Source organism: Diabrotica virgifera, chromosome 5, assembly GCF_917563875.1.
Source record: "Diabrotica virgifera virgifera chromosome 5, PGI_DIABVI_V3a".
Lineage (NCBI taxonomy): Eukaryota > Metazoa > Arthropoda > Insecta > Coleoptera > Chrysomelidae > Diabrotica > Diabrotica virgifera.
In genome coordinates this window covers 111794065-111816358 of record NC_065447.1, presented here as the reverse complement: position 1 = coordinate 111816358, position 22294 = coordinate 111794065, and the positions used below count along the sequence as shown (strand labels likewise).

General features: G+C 31.9%; 2 protein-coding genes and 1 non-coding gene across 3 annotated transcripts in view; 2 read left to right on the top strand and 1 right to left on the bottom strand.

Annotated features, from left to right (window-relative positions):
* Positions 1–5037: 5037 nt before the first annotated feature.
* Positions 5038–7800, bottom strand: LOC126884297 (uncharacterized). The gene is made up of 2 exons (XM_050650237.1): positions 7644–7800; positions 5038–7470 (listed from the first exon to the last, which is right to left on the bottom strand). The coding sequence occupies exon 2, from the start codon at positions 7467–7469 to the stop codon at positions 6630–6632; it is 840 nt and encodes a 279-aa protein (XP_050506194.1). The 5' UTR covers position 7470; positions 7644–7800; the 3' UTR covers positions 5038–6629.
* Positions 7801–12130: 4330 nt separating this feature from the next.
* Positions 12131–12203, top strand: Trnak-uuu (transfer RNA lysine (anticodon UUU)). The gene has a single exon. It is a non-coding gene; the product is annotated as a tRNA-Lys (tRNA).
* A 200-nt stretch (positions 12204–12403) lies between these two features.
* Positions 12404–22294, top strand: part of LOC114332349 (insulin-degrading enzyme) — a 215813-nt gene continuing 205922 nt past the window's right edge. The window contains exons 1-2 of the mRNA XM_028282134.2: positions 12404–12854; positions 12916–12960. Coding sequence (XP_028137935.1) covers positions 12802–12854; positions 12916–12960 — 98 coding nt within the window. The 5' untranslated portion in view covers positions 12404–12801. The remainder of the gene's footprint in view (positions 12855–12915; positions 12961–22294) is intronic.

Here is a 22294-nt window from a genome sequence, read left to right as displayed (position 1 = left end):
GCTTAAGAGAGAGTTGTTCTTAAAATAATTTAAATTAATTATTTGGCGACTACATATCGTTTAATAATTTATTAGCTTGCAAAATATACGCATCTCAATTATTGAATTGCTATTTGCTTTCTATAGTGCAGTCACTGAAGGTAAAAATCAACTATTACCTTCGATTTCGGTAAATCTCCATTTATTTTCACGAATTGACAATAACAACTTGGGGTTTTAGCCTGGGGTATATGTCACCCCTTCTCGGGAGTGAAAATTACTTTATTAAAAATAACCCCACAAATCGAGAGAGGGACAAATTTTAAGCAAAATTTGTTATATAATGTGATTAAAATAAATCAATACTTTTTGAGTTATTAAAGATCAAATATTTTAATTTTGGAAAGAAAATGCATGCTTTAGAGCGATTTTTCATAAATGACTCAAAAACTGTAAGTTTTTACAAAAAAGTTTTCATCACTAAAATTGAAGCTAATAAAAAATATAATAAATTGCTTACTTGAAAAACCTTTAATGTTAATTTAAAGTAAGTTATTGGTAATTAAATGTATATTTTTTTCCGCGACTGTTCAAATCTAAGGGTTCAAGCTTAAATAACGGGAAAAAGATGCATTTTATAACACTTAGGTACTAAATACTTGTTAATGTACTTAGAAATACCCATCAAAAATAAGATCCAGAAAAAGTTGATAGTATCAAAATCCGCTCACCAATTTTCGTGAAAATGAATGGAGATTTACCGAAATCGAAGGTCATAGTTGATTTTTACCTTCAGTGACTGCACTATAGAAAGAAAATGGCAATTCAATAATTGAGAGGCGTATATTTTGCGAGCTCATAAATTATTAAACAATATATAGTCGACGAAAAATTAATTTAAATTATTTTAAGTACAACCCTCTCTTAAGCCGGGAATATGGGATGGTTTTCTTGCGAAGGGGTTGTAGTTCAATAATCGAAAGGCGCGTGATTTTAGAGTTTATTCTTAGAATATAAGCTATACGAATTAAACTACTATTAACTTTTTTGTAAAAACTTACAGTTTTTCAGTGATTTACAAAAAACCTCTTCAAAACATGCATTTTTTTCACAAATAATTAAAATGATCTTTAATAACTTAAAAAGTATTGACTTATTTTATTAACTTTATATAATAAATTTTGCTTTTAATTTGTTCTTTTATTGATTTGTGCAGTAATTTTTTATAAAATAATTTTCACCCCCGAGAAGGGCGGTATCCACCCTCAGGATAAAGGCGCAAGGTGGTACCATGTCACCTTTGTTTCTTGACGTATCCTCTAACCACTGACCAATTTTCGTGAAAATCGATGAAGGTTCACCGAAATTGAAGGTAATCGTTGATTTTTACCTTCAGTGACTGCACTATACAAAATAAATTGCAATTTACTGATTTAAATGCGCGTAATTTGGAAGCTTATAAATTATTAAATGATATGTAGTCGCCAAATAATTAGTTTAACGCATTTTAAGTACAACTTTCTCTTAAGCCGGGAAGATAGGGTGGTTTTCTTGCGAAGGGGTTGTAGCTCAATAATCGAAATGCCCTTGATTTAATAGTTTATTCTTAGAGTATATAAGCTATAGGAATTATATCCGCAATACGATATATTTTAAGTTTTCTCAGCATCTTTCTCTTAAGTTAAATCAATTAAAGGGTTGTTTGGGGGTGAAGGGGATGAGCTCAAAAATCGAAACTATATAATTTCAAGAGCTCATAAATAGCTCGTAATTCTGCCGCAAAAACCGATTCTATATTCCTATTTTTAAGTAGTGGGGGGGCTGACTCAGCCCCCCCACTAGGGTATTAAATTCCTGCTCAGTGGAACGAGCTCAAAATTTGTAGTTTGCGGAATATGAGAGCTCATAAATAGCTCATAAATCAGGGCTATTTGTTTTTTAATTTTTGCAAGTGGGGGGGGGGGGCAGCTCAACACGGGTCTGAAAAAGTCCCTTGACATGAATGAAGAAGTAGTCACGTACGAGAATGTTCTAGATGTCATGGAATATCCGAGAAATGTCCGGTGACGTCTAGAACGCCAGAAAGTTTATATAAACATATGTTTGACACATAGAGGTATATAGATATTAACAGAGTGAGCCTTCACTCCACGCGTCCTGACGGCAAGATCTCTTCGACTGGTTTGCGCTATTTCTTTCTAGCACATTGTACCGAAAAACTAAGATTACATTAAGGTGTGAGTATAGGCACGGAAGAGGAGGACAACTGTCTAATTGACAACGCAGCTTAATATGCGTAAGAGTGAAACAGCACTAATCCAAAGAAAAAAGATGGTGTCATCACTTCGCTTTGAATGACACTCTCTCCATGTCAATATATACCTCTATGGTTTGACACGTTTGACATTTTAGAAAATAGTTGTAATCAACGAACTGTCAATGTTGACAGTATTGACAGTTCGTTGGTTGTAATTTAGATTTTGAAGTTAATAGTTGTCAGTTAGTTAAAATATTTTTAGAGTTTTGTGTTCAGTAAATCAATTTTAAAGCATAGTAATATTGGTAACAGCGGTGGGATGAGAAGACATTAAGTACCTAATTGTTTATGGTCAATACAAGATCTATCTACTAAATTTAAGAAAGATAATGACTTAAAAGTTATACGAGAATGGCTTAAAAATGGAGTAAGACCTCTTTGCAGAAAGTAAGCAAATACAGTGGAACTATAAAGGTAGGTGCTGAGCTCAATGTCCCGGGAAAGTCCCGATGGAGTACGTACAGTTCAACAAGTGGTACTGCCAAAATCACACACATTAAAAGTGTGTTTCAAGAACTTGATAGCAGACTTTATGAAGGACATTTTGGAGTCAAAAGAACACTGGCCAGAGTTCGAGACAGATTTTACTGGATTAAACGTCTACGAGATATAGAAGAGTGGTGTAAGAAATGCGACTTATGTAAAGGTAGAAAAGGCTCTCGAATAAGAAATCGTGGTAAAATGGCACAATATCTTTCCGGGGAGCCTTTTGAACGACTTGCAGTTAATATTCTCGGTCCACTTTTGACGACAGAGAGAGGTAACAAAGTATTTTAATGGTTGCAATGGATTATTTTTATATTGCAAAGAAGCGACTACCCTAGCAGAAACATTCATAACACACGTCGCATCAAGACATGGAGTTCCTTGAGAATAATTGCATTCTGATCAAGGACGAAATTTTGAATCAGAATTATGGTAAGAATTAATGAAAATCTTGGGGTATTAAGAAAACTCGAACTACGCCTCTCCATCGACATAATATAACTATTTGTCAATATCTTTCAATGTTTGTTGATAATCAAAAAGATTGGGATACTTTAATTTCTCTATTCCTGTTAGCCTACAGAATTTCTGAACATGAAGCAACCGGTTATTCTCGATCCATGATGACCACCGGAAGAGAAATGAAGCTTCTTAAGATCTTGTTTTAGGAAGATTGCCTCCCTACGAAGAAGAACCTTCATCCCCGACATACGTTGGAAACTTAAGAGAAAAATTGGAAAAAGTCTACGAATTTGCTCGTAAAATTTTGAAGCTCCAAAGTGATAAATCTAAGTCCAGGCTCGATATTCATGCTACTGGGACAATTTTCGACAAAGGTGACCCAGTATGGTTATACAATCCCACACGCAAGAAAGACTTTGTCCGAAACTCCAACGAAACTGGGAAGGCCCGTGCACAGTCTCGAAGAAAATAAACGATCTAGTCTACCGCATCCAGTGTTCAGCTAGAAGTAAACGTAAGGTAGTTCATATCGAGAGATTAGCCCCATGTCATGAAACTGATCCACCTTGTTGACTTCAACCAGACCCTGATAGACCAGTTATTCGAGGCGAATGACTATTAAGGAGGGAGCAGTAATAATTCTAAAGGAGAAAGGAAAAAAAATCTAACTGATTCTGACGGAAACATCATCTTAAACAGAGTAAAATAAGAATGTGGAAAGAATACCTAGAAAAACTAATTGAATATCAAAGAGATAACACCTTTGAGCTAGAAGAAGAGGTAAATGATGAACCAATAATATTACAGCTGGAAGTTTATTATGCAATAACACAGATTAAGGACGGCAAAGCAGCAGGTCCTAATAATATACAAGCAGAACTACTCAAACTAATGAACAACGAATCCAAGCAATAATCACAAAGGTATTCAACAACATAATATACAACTCTGGAGAAATACCAACAGAATGGCTGAAGTCCGAGTCTATTGCACTTCCAAAAAAACCAGGAGCCAAAAAATGCGAAGAATACCTACCGTACGATAAGCCTGATGGGCCATCTCCTAAAATTGTTCCTAAAATCCAAACGAGAATTTACAAGTTATGTGAAAGTCAAATTTTGACCAACCAGTTCGGGTTCATAAATGCTGTTGGTAAGAGAGAGGTTTTGTTTTCAATACAAGTCTCATTCCAGAGATGCAGAGACGTCAATTGCGACGTACACGCATGTCTGGTTGGTTACGAGAAAGCGGTTTGATCGAGTACAGCACGCCAAGATGATGCAAATACTACAAGAAGCAGGAATTAACAACCAAGATCTGAAAATAATTAGAAACCTTTACTGGAATCAGACTGCAAACCTCAGAGTTGAAGGTGACACCGACTATGTAAAAATAATGCGTGGAGTGAGGCAAGGCTGCATTTTCTTCTCTCTAATTTTCAATCTCTACTCTGAAAAATTATTTATAGAAGCTTTGCACGAAACTGAAATCGGTATTCTACTAAATGGGTATCGGCTAAATAACATCAGGTATGCAGGTGATACGTGACACCATAGTATTTGCGGATAACGTAGAATACCTACAAGTCCTCATGAACAAAATCACGTATTACAGTCAACAATATGGACTCAATATAAACGTAAAGAAGACAAAGCTTATGATCATTAGTAAGAAAAAGGTAACGGAAAGTGAGCCAAATATTGCCACCTTAACGTTTGGTCGTAAATAAAACATACATTTTTATTAATAAATGAAAACAAATTTGGGTAGTAGTAAAGAAATGTATTGTCTTTAACAATATAGTTTAATTATATCAAAAAACTAAACAGAAACTAAATAAAGAATACTTTTTTATTGAGGTTACGAATGGCAATATTAGGACTACAGCTCTCCTATTATTGCCACCCATGTCAATATTACGCACTGCAGAACTGCAGTTAAAAGTAACACATTTTTCTGAAAAAAAAAGACAATTAAGTAATATAAACTTAATAAATATGTCTCTTAAATATAACTTAAGAACATTGAGGGCAAATAAAGTTTTCTTTGTCCTCTTTAGCTAGTCCTACACAGGCCTCGTGAACATATCGACAGCACACTATGCACAAGCGCATATCTTCTTTACTGCAGACTTTACAAAGGAAACAAAACCACGATTCTTCTTTTCTTGATATTTTTGACACACTGCTTGTTGTTTCTTTGACAACTAGTTAGTAGTTAGTCCTACACAGGCCTCGTGAACATATCGACAGCACACTATGCACAAGCGCATATCTTCTTTACTGCAGACTTTACAAAGGAAACAAAACCACGATTCTTCTTTTCTTGATATTTTTGACACACTGCTTGTTGTTTTTTTGACAACTTTAACTGGATTAACCAATTTTGATTTCGGTGCGAACAAATCTTTGGTAACTTGCTGGGCTTTGCTGTTTAAAGCCGGCTTCCTCTTCACGGTGGATAATTTAATTTCCGGTGCTATCAGCAATCCTGTATCTTTAAAGGAACTGTTTAAGCATTTGGAGTCAGATTGGTTAGACCCCCGAATACATTTTTTTGTTTCTTTTGTAACCGTATTGCCTGTCTGTTTATATTTTAATTCTCTTAGTGGACTGCCATCTTCAGAGCTGCTGCTCCTTTTAGATCTTTTCATAGGTTCATCTTCACTAGAGACATCATCAAGTGAGTCATCGTGAAGACTAAAATCTGATAATGATTCACTACTTGAGTCAGAAATTAAGCGCTTCTTTTTTTTGTTATTAGTTTTTTCTAGCACTTTATATCCGCTTGTACTCGCCTCGTTTTTATCTGCAGGTTCAATTGACTTGCTAGAACTTCTAACGACATCTGCTAAATCTTGGCAAGTACTGTGGTTTACTATGTCTTCTTCTCTGTGCTTCTTTTTTTTGTTATTAGTTTTTTCTGGTACTTTATATCTGCTTGTACTCACCTCGTTTTTATCTGCGGGTTAAATCGACTTGCTAGAACTTCTAACGACATCTGCTAAATCTTGGGAAGTACTGTGGTTTACTATGTCTTCTTCTCTGTGGGTGATCAAACTTGGTGCAAAGGCAGCTTCAGGTATAGCGTCTGGTCTAAACAGATAAATACCGGTGGCTGCAAAACCGGAGATAATGTTTGATGGTGTCATTGCTTTTAGCCAAACTGGAGTAAAAATGTGTCGAAACCTCATTTTGGTGATCGCCATGCCAGGGTTTGTTGTTAAAAACTGTAGGACTTCTTGGTCCCAAAATGTCTCAAAGCTTTTAAACACTGATTTATCCATAGGTTGCAGCTCGTGTGATGTGTTGCTAGGAAGACAAAACAAAGTTATGTCCATGCGATTAGCTGCTTCAACTATGGAAATATCTAGGTGACTTTTATCTCATTCAAATATTAGTAGGGTATGACCAGGGTTTTTGAATGAAGAGAAATGGTCAAGCCACGAAATAAATGCTTCACATGTCATACTACCTTTATTTGTGACAATAGCTTTTGAGCCAGGGGGCAAGTGATCAGACCATTCAGGTTTAAACCTTTGCCCTTTAAATAGCACAAAAGGTGGTATCGCTTGACCAAGTGCATTTCCGCAACCTACAATTGACACGTTTTCTCCGTGTTCGGGTGCGGTTAAATGTACCCGTTTTGCTCCCTTTCTAGCAAAAACAATTTGTTGCTTATGGATTGTCAATCTGCACCCTATTTCGTCAATATTATATATGCTACCAGGTTTGTCAAATAGATTTAGCTTTTCTATGGTATCTCTCAATTTATGAAAGTAGTCATCGACGATTGTTTTATTCATTTTTTGGGCTCGAGCCATATTCATTTGTTGAGCTTTTCGCCTAGCTACGTCTGGATGCCTGCACAAGAATAACTTAAGCCACTTTCTACCAGCTTTATTTGACTCTTTAGAAAATGGATTTGGAATGCGATTTGTTATAGCGAAAGAAAACACACTTTTCATTAAAACCTTGCTAGTAATAGGCATTCCTACCTCAGCTAATCTGTGAATCATTTCCACAAGATCATTTTCTTGTGCTGCAGATAACACCGGTGATCTTCCAAGCTTTTTTACTGGATTTTGCGTTCTGTGATGAAGACCTAGCGTTGAGCGAGGAATGTTGTAACTCTTGGCAGCACCTTTGATGGACATTCCGTCCGCTATGGCTTGCAGCGCCGAGCGTAGATCTTCTTCTGACCATTGAGCTCGTTTTCTTGGCATTCTGCAAAAAAGTTTAATACTTAGTTCCTAATATTGCCACTGGCAATAATAGGAAATATTAGCGATGGCAATATTAGGAACAAATGGCATGCAGACAAAAACATCCGTAACTTAAAATTACATTTGAAATAACTAATGGAATTCATAAAATAAGAACCACTGGAGTGTACTTACCTAAATGTAATTAAAAAAATCCAGGCAACTTTAATATGTCTCGCGTAGGGTCAACGAAAAAAACAGGTTTATTTATACCGCAGACACCAAAAACAAATAGCATGCTCCTTCATCCGACGATTACTATATAGACTAAAACCGCCGAATAAAAAACGGCTTGCTAATAGACAGAGACACTCGCTACTGTTGTCACCTTATTTGCAGCGTCGATAATATCTGTGATATAGGGAGTGGCAGTATTACGAATAGTGGCAATATTTGGCGAACCTACCTGTAGACGTAGGCTATTGATTATGTATTTTAGAAAGGAACTACAACGTTAACAGGGTTTTATTGTTTCATATAGTCAATGGACCTCTATATTTGAAAAACCGCGGAGTGCTATCCTACCATTTAAATGGGTGCGTTTTTGAGAAAGGGGTAAATTAGTCCCTAGGCACAGGGCGAATTAGAGTGAGTTCTATGCACATTTAGTGCAAACACGTCTATAGGAAAATTGTTCCAGGTTAAATTTACTATCGAAATATCACATTTTAAAGTCAAAAACATGTTTTTTTACAAAAATATATCCAAAAGAAAAGCAAGAAAAAAACATGAAAGATAGCAATTTTGTTTTTTGCCCCATAACTTTTTTCACGGGGATATAGGTGTAGGCATTGCTTCACAGAAAAAGAACTTCCATCCCTTCTCTTTAAAATGGCGTTTGGTAGAAGTCCCTGTGATTTACAATTTCCAAAATATGATTTTTCAAATTTCGCCACTCACAGCGATTTTGGGATATATATATTTTCCTTGTTACTTCGCAAACATTGTTTTGTAATTTTTTTCTACGCATTTCTAGGTATATGCAATGGTACATTTAGTAGAAAGAGAAGTCAATTACCTTTAAAATGTTCTATCGTAGAACGCCGTATGGCTATACTTAAGCAATATATGGTTTTTCAAAATTTTATACTTTTAATGATTTTTGATCTATTTTACGATTATTTTTAAATTTCTCATTATACCTTTTTTATTGTATATTTGGGTACATACATTGTGTAATAAAAAGAAAAGCTCATTTTCTTTACTAAAAAGTGGTGTACTGTAAAAAATTCTAGGGCTACTTTTAAACAAGATTTTCAAAGTGTGACATATACACATGCAATAGTTGGAATCATATGGAAAACTTTTTTAGTATTAATTTTATGGAAAAAAGTTATTCTTTATCAAATGCTCTGCCTAGTGTGAAACCTAAAATGCAATCATCAGATATAAAATTTTATTAATAGTGTACGAGGTATGTTAAAAAATATAAATTTGTTCAGGAGTAAAGTACCTTTATATTTCACAATATCGAAAAGTGTTATTAAGAAAAATTATTTGGAATTAAAAATTATATTATAATATGCAATTCATCTAATTGAAAAAAAAAAAAATAAAAAATTTAATATATTGAGAAATTTAAAAAATAATCATAAAAAATATCAAAAATCATTAAAAGTATAATACCTTGAAAAAGCAGAACTTGCTTCAAAAGAGTCAAGCAACCTCTTTCTAATAAATGTGCCATTGCATATATCTAGAAATGCGTAAAAAAAGTTACAGAACAATGTTTGCGAAATAACGGGGAAAATGGCCCAAAAATGCTGTGAGCGGCAAATTTTAAAAAATCCTATTTCGGAAAATATAAATCCTAGAGACTTCTACTAACGTCATTTTAAAGAGAAAGAATGTAAGATATTTTTTACTAAAGCAATGTCTATACCTATATCCCCGTGGAAAAAAGTTATGGGGCAAAAAACAAAATTGCTTTCTTTCGTGTGTTGCTTTTTTGCTTTTCTTTTGATTATATTTTTGTAAATAAAAATATTTTTGACTTTAAAATGTAATATTTCGATAGTAAGTTTAACCTGAAACAATTTTCCTGTAGACATCTTTATTTTAAATTTTAGGTGGGAGAACATTGTCAAAATCGCAATTTGGATCCAAAAATAAAAAAAGTTAAACCTTAAACCACGTTTTTCTTAAACTTAAAAGTTGCACCATATTTTTTCTATAACACATCTAGACGTAAAACTCCCCATAAAACTTATTTGAACTCTATAGTTTAACATAAACATAATCAAATAGATAAATTTTAAATATTGTCACGATTTTTGCGATTTAACTCTGCAATTCACGAATTTGCATCTTTTATTTTTAAAAATTCATAACTTTTATACAGAAAAGCCTGAATGACTACAGTTACTTTCATGGTCTTTAAAAAGGTGAGAAATATATGCTGTAGAAATTTTAGAAAAAAAAATATTAAAATGGAACAGAGTTGTAGCGAGTTAAACGTAAAAATTCGTGACTTCACTCTTTTTTTCATTTTTAGGTTAAAATTGCGATTTTGACAATGTTCTTTCACATAAAATTCAAAATAAACTCCATTTTCGTTTTCAGCACCCTCGAAAATATAAAGTATGAATAAAATTAGCCATTCACCCCTCCGTGGTCAGTATCTCGAAAAATAAGCGTTATTTTGGGGATGGAAAAAGTCTATATTAAAAATTGCGCCATTTTTTTTCTATTAAACATTTGTAACTAAAACTTTCCAGAAAACTTCTTTGTACTCTATGTTTTACCATAACGTAATTAATAAGATAAATTTTAAATTTTGCCACTCAGCTTTTGCGATTATACTTTGCAATTCACGAATCTGCATCTTGTACTTAAAATAATTCATAACTTTTATTAGAATAAGACTAAAATCTCAAAACAGGTACCGTTGTCTTCAAAAAAGTGAGCAACATACAGTGTACAAACCTTAGAAAAAAATTAAAACGGACCAGAGTTGTAGCGAGCTAAACGCAAAAAAACGTGATTTCACTTTTTTTATTTTTATGGTAAAATTGCGATTTTGACAATATTCCCCCACCTAAAATTTAAAATAAATTTCATTTTCGTTTTCAGCACCGTCAAAAACATAATCTAAGACCAAAATTAGCCATTCACCACCCATGGTCAGTATCTCAAAAAATAACCGTTATATTGGGGATTTCTTATGTCGATAATAAAAGTTGCACTATTTTTTTTTCTATAAAACATTTTGATCTAAAATTTTCCAGAAAACTTCTTTGTAGGTACTCTTTATTTTAACATAGACTTGATTAAATGGCTAAATTTTAAATTTCGTCACTCAAATTTTGCAATTAAACTTTGCAGTGCACAAATCCGCACCTTTTCCTTCGAAAAATTCATAACCTTTATCAAAATAAGAATTAAATCTTAAAGCAGGTACCGTTGTCTTCAGAAATGTTAGAGCTATGCATGTACTGTAAACATTTCAGAAAAAAATATTAAAATGGAACCGAGTTGTAGCGAGGTAAAGGCAAAAAACATGATTTTATTTTTTTATTTTTAGGGTAAAATTGCGATTTTGACAATGTGCCCTCACATGAAATTCAAAATAAATCTCATTTTCGTTTTCAGCACCGTCAAAAACATACAGTGTGTCTAAAATTGGCCATTCACCTATCCGTGGTCAGTACCTGGTCATTTTGGGGGTGCCTGCATGCCCCTAGCCTATATGCTATATAGGTAGGTACATACCTACAGGGCCGGCGATAACGGGCCTGCAACCTGCAAGGGATGCACTGCAGGCGGGCGCCCCTGTTTGGGGGCGCCAAAATGAGCTTTTTTTCTGCCGGTACTACACAAAATACTAATTTAAAAGAAACCGAAGAGCGCCTATGCTTCTTTTACAGGCGGGCGCCTTATACCCTAGCGCCGGTACTGCCTACCTATATCCCCGTGGAAAAAAGTTATGGGGAAAAAAGCGAAATCGCGTTCTTTCGTGTTTTTGCTTCGTTTTTTGAATATATTTTTGCCAAAAAATTTATTTTTGACTTTAAAAAGTGACATTTCGATAGGAAATTTAATTTTGAAAATTTTTCTGTAGATGTATTATGTGTACCAAAAGTGCATAGAATTCATCCTAATAGATAAACGCTAGTAGGGACTAATTCACCCCTAATCTCAAAAACGCACTGCTTTAAATGCGGTTAAACGCACGCCGCGGTTTTTCCATATTTAGGAGTCCATATTTTTATGAAACAAGAAAACATCTTCTAATGTGGTAGTTCCTTTTAGCCCTCCCTTTTTTGGACATAATCAATAGTCTAAATATACAACGTCAATTATATTATTCGTTGGTTCCACATATGGTAGTCCGGGTAAATCACAAGATTTCAAATTTTAATTTCAACTAGATAGAGTTTCAACACTGATTTAAAATATTGTTCTAAAGCTGTTTAAATAATTACTTATTAAACTGATGTTAAATATTCGTTGAGGCATAATTATTGAAAGTGCATATAAAAGAAAAAAATCTAATAAAATAGATTGTGGTTGCATAAATTTGATAAAATTGTAAGATAATATGAATTTGTTCCAATAAATATAATTTTTTAATCGATTACATAATTTGAAAATATAGCGTGAAGAAATCGTAGCTTCTAACTGCCCGGGTAGCTCAGTCGGTAGAGCATTGGACTTTTAATCCAAGGGTCCAGGGTTCAAGTCCCTGCTCGGGCGAACTTTTTGTTTTTTTTCTTTATCCAAATCATAAAAATAAATATCATAATTATAGGTACTAAATTTAAAATATTTTTAAATGATGTTTCTAATAAAAATTGTAGTAAAACAACAAAAAATGAAAGAAATAGTTGTTGTCGACATCGGGTAGGAACTAGTCGGATATCGGTACCTACAAATGTGACATACTAAAATTATAGTAGTACGTTCTCAACGCACCGCAAAGTAATACAATATTCAAATCGTCTTCTTTAAAAATTACGGTACCTCGGAGTTAGTGTACAGAATTATAAATTGAGTATCTCGTTAGTTATTTCATTTCATTTCCATCGATCGCTGCAGTTAAAAATTGCTTTTTATTATACTCCGTATCGGTGAACTTGTTTGTTTGTGATTATTAAAATGCCAGTTTCCTGCATCATAGCTTTCTCCTCTCCAAATTTTAGATTTGCAGTATATAATGCAACTATATCTGGTACGAAATTTGCCTAGTAGTACAAGAGGTCACACATTTTCGATAGGTACCTGAAGTCAATCGGACGCGTTTCCCGGTCCATCTGAGATTTTTATTTTTTTTATACGCGAAATTTTTAAAACTATGACGAAAATAGTGTTACCGTTTACTAGCAAAGTATCTTTATTTATTATATTGTGAGTATTTTTGCGCTCGGTACTGTTGGTTGTTTTTCTAATTACTTGTGGATTTTTGCAGATTATTAACTGGGGATGTCTCTATGAGATACACCAAATATAACTAGTAAGTATTTATTTGGTTTTTTAATTTAATTTGAGTGAAAGTTTTCTATTTGTGAAAATGAATTCTAAAATATTTAAAATAAATAGGTATATAAAATATATAATTTATTTATCTCAATTTATTTATCTCATATTATGCGAGTGTTTTGGAGGTAGGTACAGGACTTTAATATTTAGAGCTGTTACTTACATTTCCTAATTATTTCTTTTAGTTGTTTTCTGTCCTCTGGTATGTTCCTCATATTTCCCACTTTTATATAATTTTTAAGTTTTCTTTAACGTTATTGCTTCACCTTTTTCGTAATCTCTTATTCTTTTGCTTTAGTTTTATCTGAAGATACATTTTAGCATTTTTTTCACTTGTTTCTAAGTATATCACCTAACCCACATCGTTTTCTTGACTTTTTAAACTTTTTTATTTTATATATAGGCATCGTGATATATAAATAATTGATATTTATTTGATTTTTTTTATTTTCTACCCCCTTTTATTATTAATTTTATTTGTCCATTAATATTAGTTTTTTTCTTTATTAATGGCTTTGGATTACTTGATCCATTAAGCCACGATAGATAATACATACTGTTTGCTACAATATTAATATAGATATAAGGATGTTATGTATACATGCACGTACATACAAAATCGGTATTAATAAATAAAAAACAAAAAAGCAAGTGGAAACATTAAATTTATCAGTAGGTATACTGTTTATTCAGGAATCTAACACACTTAAATTATTAATTTACAAATAGGGAATTAAACAAATAATATCTACTATATTTTACTACAATCTCATTAAAGTAAAGATGCACTAGAAATAAACAAACCAAGACACTTGAATGCTACGAGGAGCACTTCAAAATCATCATTTACAATGTATCTATATCTATACATTGTAAATCTCAAATCATGATTTACAAAGTTTATACATTGTAAATCAAGATTAGGGAGAGCTCCTAATAACATTCAACTTTTTGTTTGTTTATTTCTAGTGCATCTTTATTGTGACTTTAGTATAAATGCTAAATATTAATACTAGTGCTAAATACTAATACTAAAAAATATTAAAATATTATTTTTTTTCATATCGCTAAAGCCAAAACCCGGTTCAACACCTCGGAGATTTTGGCTCTCTTTGTGTTTTTCTTTGTTTATTATGAATTTTCTTTTTTTTTTTAATTATGATTTAGTTGATATTAGCACATTCCGCTCGTATCATTCCAATAGGTTTTTTTTAAAACCCAGGTTTCATATTCATATACATACTACTGTTGATCTGACTCCTCTTTTTCTATATTTTTTAAATTTTACGAATTATTATTTATTATTTGTTCTACATGTTCGTATCGTACTCTTCTACTTTCGCCCTTAAATCCCTGCTTTAATCATAGTATGCTATAGGTTAACCTTACTAAATTAGTTGACCTATGATTCTACGTCAGACTACCTCTGGTGCCCATAATTTGAATTTAATCGTAGCGTCACATTAACCCTCTACCAGGCCAATTTTATTTTTAGTGGAAAAATTCAAAGCTTGATAGACTTTGTCTTAAAAGAGCCAATCAATTAGCGCTAACCAAATGCGTATAAGTACACTCAGTAGCAGGTATACGACCAAAGGCAGGTTTGCATGATGCGGGCATAAAAATAGCTGAAATAGCTTAAAATAGCTAATAAGTCGCTAGAAATTAGACTAGTCTTGCCTACTAGAGGGTTTTAAGCAATTTTACAAAGTTGGGTTGAAATCGCGTGTACCCGTTTCCTAAATATTATGATGTTCGGTTTTAGACGGACTGACGGACAGACAACGCATATGGGTAGATATTTTATATTACATTATTTACTTTTAGCCTAAATAAAGTACTACAAATTAATTACTATTACTAATTAAGTACTACCAAAAATTAATTTTTGTAATCATCAAATATGTACCTAAATTCAATTCAAATCTTCTTCTATCAGGTCATTTTCGCCATGCTTTAAAAACAATATTTTAAAATAAAATAAGCCCAAAATACTTATTAAGAAATGATAGAATAAGGTTTGAACTTGAATTTAGGTACTTAGTAATTCCAAAATAATAGATATGATTACGTTTTACTTGTTTTGATCCTTAAAAATCGTGTTTTTTTCTTTTTTTTTTTAAGTTTTAAATTGTTTATAACTCGAAAACGGTCAACTAAAATTAGGTACAAAAGACCTTTTTTGTTTCGAATGATCCAAAAAATCTAAAATAATGTAAAACAACTTAAGTAGAAAAACTTAAGTAAAACGGGGTGAAAAAACTTACCTAACTTAAGTAGAATTTATAAAAAGAGTCATTTTAATTACTTAATATAGATATAGTCTGAACAAGTTATATCGGATACTCCTTGTTTTTTATAATTTTTAACTTACTAAATTACATATCAAATAATTTTTATCCATTAAATAGATCGATTGAGGTCTTTCTTATATCGGATGTTAGATTACTAGTTACACACATGTAAAGGGCGTAGGCGCAAAATTTCGGCTCTAATGCTTTTTAAATGCATTTTTTTTCGAATCCTGAGAAAACTAAGTATTTTTAAAAAATTTAAACGCAGAGTGAAAGTTATTACCGAGGGTCGAAAGTCCCTGAAAAATTTCTATACTCTATGTTTATTTTACTAAATTACAGGGGTGAAAAAAATAAAAAAAGAAAATTTAGTGTGATTTTTAATTTTAAATATCTGATTCAAAAGAATTTTTTTTGTTTATTCTAAGGAATTTTCGTTCGGCCCTCGGTAATAATCTAAAAAAAAATTATAATTTGTCTCACGATTCAAAGAAAATGAATGCATTTAAAAAGCATTGGAGCCAATATTTTGCGCCTATGCCCTTAAAATTGCATATAATATTGTTTTATGTTCATAACAGGTCAGTTGTATTTGTTTTATTATTTCTTAGTTTATTTAATAAAGTGTATAATAAATAATATAAAAATATACCTAACTAAAATATTGTAACAAAAACAATTTAAAAAGACGTTATTTTTAAAATTAATTCCAGAATCGGTACAAATTTGATATAGCTGTAAAAATTTATAATCTAATGAATATTATTATATAATAGTAGTTCCATTTTATCTTTGCCCATGTGGCACGATTCATTTTCAAATAAATTATATCAAAACATAAAATGAAACGTACGCCGATGTGTGTAGTGTATATAGTATACATTATCCAAAATGTATATACACATCGACGCTCGTTTCACTTTATGTTTTGACTTAATTTGTTTGAAAATGAATCGTGACGCATGGGAAAAGTTAGGGTGGACGAACAATATTTCTTTTTGCAATTATTATATTGGAACAGTCCCGAAAATTGGTTGTAGTAGGCACAGAGACATGCTACCTATATTTTTCAAAGGTTGCATGGTCATTATAATAAGTCATTAAATAATAAGAAATTTCGACAAAAAAATTAAGACTTAACAATGGTTTATTTATTGTTAAATTATGAATTCCTTTATACTTAAGTAATAATTTATTATTTATGCTTTTCATCAGGCACTAACGTTTGATTTGTTAGCCTGATTTTTATATAAGTATGCTATTTTTGACAAAATGTTGCAAAATAATAGAATTTTTGGTACATTTAGGTTGAAAGAGGAAGAACAGATCTTTCTATTAGTAGATTTTATAAGGCGTGTTTTAATCAATCTAGTATTATTATTAAAAAACAACAGTATTCAAAAAGTCTTCTTTATGGAATTATTTCAGATATATTATACAGGGTAGCGAGAAAGTATGGAAACACGGTAATTTCTCGGAAACCACTAAAACGATTTTTATAGGTTTTGGTAAGTAAGGGTCTTCTAATGCGGCCGATATCATAGTTGTAATTGCATTGTTGCCAAATCTTCCGTTGTTCTGGAAATCTAATGAATTTTCTTATTTCTAATGGAACACCCTGTATATTTTTTTGTGTTTTAAAGTCCTTAAGAAATACTGATTATTGTTTATGTTATACTCCCTATACCTAAATGTCATAATTTCGGAGTTATTGTTACATTTACTAAAAAAAAATTAAATTATAAAAACCAAGTTTTTGGCCCGGATACCATTATGTTAGATTCTATGGATCATTTGGAATAAAAAAGGTCTTTTGTTTTTTCTCTAAAGTTAATGGTTTCCGAGTTATAAACAATTTAAAACTGAAAAAGATAAAAATGACGATTTCTATCAGAGTTTTTATACGTTTTATTCTAAAACATTGTTTTTTAAATTATTGTTAATGAAGCGCATATGAGAGGACGGGCGATCGGACTGCTTTAACAATTAAAAAACAGCGTTTTAAACTGTAATAAGGCCAAATTACTTATAGTCTAGGCGCCAAATAGAGGTCACCGTGTCATTTTTAATTCTGATGGACAAACTCGACGGTTTCTTATGGATTTTGGGCTGCTGGTTACGAATTTCGAGGGGGGATTTCGATCCGAGTGGTCAAAAAATTGTTATAAACAATTTAATTGTTTATAAATTGTTTATAAGGCTCTGGCTCATAAACTAAAAGAGATAAAAAATGTCTCAAATAAAATTTGTTCCCTAATAAAAAACGAGGAAACAACCGTTTACTAAACTTAAATCCGACAACTAGAACTCAAGATATTGTAAAATTAGTGCACAATGCAAATTGCAAATTGCAAAATAAGTATTTTTCGAAGCTTTACCGATCGTAACTCGGCTTCTACGCATGCAAATAAGCCTTATAAGGTGTCCTTTTAAAGCTTAATTAAGAGGCTTCCAAACAAAGTTTGTTAAATTATTTGATCTTCATTTGTTTTAAAGTTATAACCGTTTGTAGTTATAATTTTCTTAAAAAAATTGTACATTAATTTGTTTATAAAGGTTTCAAGCAAACTTGAGCTATAAACATTTATACATTAATTAACAATAATGATAAAACAACTCAAAAGGAACAATTTGAGCTTACGAAAATGTTCGTAAGTTTATTTTTGGCTAAAATGTCGATATTTTAATGGCGCGCTATGAGGCGCAAGATTGGCTCACAGTCAAGTAAGTATGTATTCTTCGACGCTTTATCGATCGTAACTCGGCTTCTACGCATGAAAATGAGCCAATATGTGATATCCATATAAAAATGGATCGAGTTCTTTTGCAGCATCATCATTGCATATAAAACGAGCATTTATGATGTGGCGGCATACACACAATTGACGGGACTTGATGATGCTGCAAAAGAACTAGATCCACTTTATATGGATATCATATAGATAATTAGACTCTGAAGCCTCAAAAAGTTTTAGTTTTACTGCCTACAAGAACAGACTTGCACGACCATGTAACTGTTAAAATTTCGCTAAGAACTTATGCAGATGTAAAAAAGCTGATATTCCCTGTATATCTCTATGCAGATTTGCAGATGCATGAAAAACATGTTTGTAAAAATAGTATTAATAAATAATATCAACTTACTTTTTAGTTATACTTCTGAAATATTAGTTTTTAATGGTTTTTTCTCATTTAGTGCAAAAAATAGAAGACAATGTAAATAGAATGAAAGGTGATACGAGGTACAGTATGATGATTTAATTATAAGAATTATATGATAAAATTTTATTAGGATCTTCAAAAATGAAAAATGAAGATAACGTGTGTATACATAGAAATTATAATTTGCATCGAGAAGTTAGCGCGTGAACCTTTACGCGGTGAGCCGATCTTGCGCCTCATAGCGCGCGCCATTAAAATATCGACATCTTGGCCAAAAATAAACTTATGAACATTTTCATAACCTAAAATTGTTCCTTTTGAGTTTTTCTCCCAAGTAACAATTTTTTGACGCATTGGTTGTCAGTACAAACAAATGCACTGACTACAACGTTGCCCGAGAGCATTTTCAGTTGTTTCGGCCAACGTCCCCTACCCCGACTGACATTACGATGTTACAACCTGTAGTTATACGGGCAACTAATTTATTACCATTTTGACAACTACATATCACACTTCAGTTTTTTCAACAATCGCAACGACTTAAAAATGTTATAATGCTAAACTAATTATTATATATTTTATTTTGATGGAAATTTTCGATTTATTTAACAACCTGTTTATTTGTTTTTTTAATAGCTGGTTTCCATTCCATTGTTTTATCAGTAGATTTGAGATTTGATAACCATCTTTGTATCTGCTTTGGTAGACAGGGTTGCCAGGTCAGTTTTAACTCTTTCAGTAGTTTTGTTTTCACAAAATCAGTAGATTCTTTTTAGGCCATGTAAATATACAGTAATACAGTGATATGCACATCCGTCCTAAATGTCCCAAGAGCAATTCCACAAAATTGGAAACCTAATTATTCCAAACCACCAACTGGTAATTATCATTTTTTAGCTAAAATCTACTAAATCAAAAACTAAAATATACTTAAATATTTTTGGGATATATTTGGGATTTTTTATAATAAAAACAACAGCTAACTTAAGGGGATAGGCGCAAAATGTCGTCTGTTAAAATGTTCAATGTATTTTAAATGTTTTCGTTTTTTGCGAATCCTTGGAAAACTAATAAGTATTTTTGAAAAATTTAAACGCACAAAGAAAGATTACGTTATTACCGAGGACCGAAAGCCCCTGAAAACTTCTATAATGTTTATTTTAATACGTTACAGGGGTGAAAAAAAGAAAAAATTTAGTGACTTTTAATTCCAAATATCTCGTTCAAAAGAAACGTTTTGGTTTTTCTAAATAATGCAGTCTTTCATTCTGCGTTTAAATTTTTCAAAAAGACTTATTATAGTTTCCTCATGATTCGAAAAAAATGGATCAAATTCTGTTGAAATATACCAAAAATCTACTAAAAAATATTGCCTACTAGAATTTTTTAAAAAATATCAAAAATCTACCAAAAAAGTAGAAATCTACTAAATGTGGCAACGCTGTTAATGAGAATGATACACTTTTGACACTGGTCACATGACCTCTGTCACCCAATAAGAGGTGCGTTCTAAAATGGTTTTGATAGTCGGCGCGGCCGGGTTTGGTTGGCGATTGGACTTCTAAGTTGTCTTATCCGTCCAAGGTTGGTAATTAGGTATTTTTTTAGTAATATTGGTAATATTGTTTAATGCGCCATTTTGGTTTTACTTGAGATTTTTGGGATGTAAAGAAAATAAAAACACAGAATATAAAAAATGCAGGCATTTTCTGATAACTTTAAAAGCACCATCAATACATTAAATTTATACAGAACATCTTTAACATAAAGTTTGACTTTTATATTAAAATTTGATTTTTTAAATTTGCATATTTTTTGTCAAAAATGTCATAAAAAAAGCAGCGCGTGTGTTTTTTAAAGGTGAAATATCCATATTTGACGGTAATCTGAGATGCGTTTATAAATTTCACATCAGGTAATAAGTGCTTTATGTATTTATATCATATAAATTTAAATACCCAATACGATGTCAAAACAGTTTACTTTTTGGTTTTCGCATTCACCATACAGGTGTTAAAAATATAGGTAAAAAAACATAACTAGTCTGACTCCTTGAGCAACCATTGCACGCGCAGGTGCTTTTTATAGTCGCTTCAGTTGTCTTATGCAACGGTTACGAAACGATGTTGCTTAAACAGGAGGTTGCCTAGGCAACGTCAAGACAACTCAAAAATCGTCCACCAAATCAGTGCAGAATAGGGTCGTCTTTTAGTCAATAACAACGTTGTAAGAAAACGTTGCCACGCAGTAGACAACGTTGTCGCTTCGACAAATTGCTACTTGGGCTATCATTATTGTTCATTAAAGTATAAATGGTCATAGCTCAAATTTGCTTGAAACCCTTATAAACAAATGAATGTACAATATTTTTAAGAAAATTGTAACTTCAAACGGGTATAACTTTAAAACAAATGAAGATCAAGTAATTTAATAAACTTTTTGTGGAAGCCTGTTAATTAAGCTTTAAAACGACACCATCTAAGACTTATTTGCATGCGTAGAAGCCAAGTTACGATCGATAAAGCTTCGAAAAATACTTATTTTGCAATTTGCAATTTGCATTGTGCACTAATTTTACAATATCTTGAGTTCTAATTGTTAGATTTAAGTTTAGTAAACGGTTTTTTCTTTGTTTTTTATTAAGGAACAAATTTTATTTGAAACATTTTTTTTATCTCTTTTAGTTTATGAGCCAGAGGCTTATAAACAATTTATAAACAATTAAATTGTTTATAACCATTTTTTGACCACTCGGATCGTAATCCCCCCTCGAAATTCGTAATCAGCAGCCAAAAATCCATAAGAAACCGTTGAGTTTGTCCATCAGAATTGAATATGACACGGTGACCCCTCTGGCGCCTAGACTATTATCCGTACCTGATAAATTGAATTTGAATTTAGGCAATTCATGATTTCAAAAATAATATTTTTTACTTGTGTTTTTGAACTTAGAAAATCGTCATTTTTAGACTTTTTCAGATTTAAATTGTTTATAACTCGGAAACGACTAACTTCAGACAAAAATTACAAAAGACCTTTTTTGTTCCCAAGGATCCAAGGAACCTAAAATAATGTATATCCGGGCCGAAAAAATTGATTTTTATAATTTGTTTAAATTTTTTTTAATAAATGTAGCCATAACTCCGAAATTATGGCATTTAGGTATAGGGAATATAACATGAAAAATAATCAGTATCCCTTAAGGATAACAAAACTTAAAAAATATACAGGGTATTCTATTTGAAATAATAAAGTTCATTATATTTCCAGAAAAACGGAAGATTTGACAACAATGTAATTACCACTATAATATCGGCCGCAATAGAAAATCCTTACCCACCAAAATCTATAAAAATCGTTTTAGCGGTTTCCAAGAAATTATCGTGTTTCCATACTTTCTCGCTACCCTGTATGAACTTAAAACGTTTACTTTTTTTTATTAATTTTATTTATTTTCGGTATTTAAGCGATTAATTATTTAAAAGTCTATTTTTGTTTCTGTCGCTCCTTTTATTCACGTTAAAATATATTCACCTTGCAGATTCTTCGAGATATGATTTTTACCTGCTTGTCAAATAAATACATAAACATAAATCTTTTATCAAATTAGCTTTTGTAGGTCTTTATATCGAATCTTTAAGTGTAGAAGGGTATATTAATATCTTGAGGGAGGAACTAATGAACGCATTAGGCTACCTTCCAAAACTTAATACAGTCTGGGGCAAAGTTAACCGCCCCCCTTGATGATTAACCGCCATAATGAATTATTTTTGATGTCTCGAATTTCGTTAACCTGTTGTCCGATTTAAGTTGTATTTTTATAATATGTTATTGCCTTATTCTTTAACAATA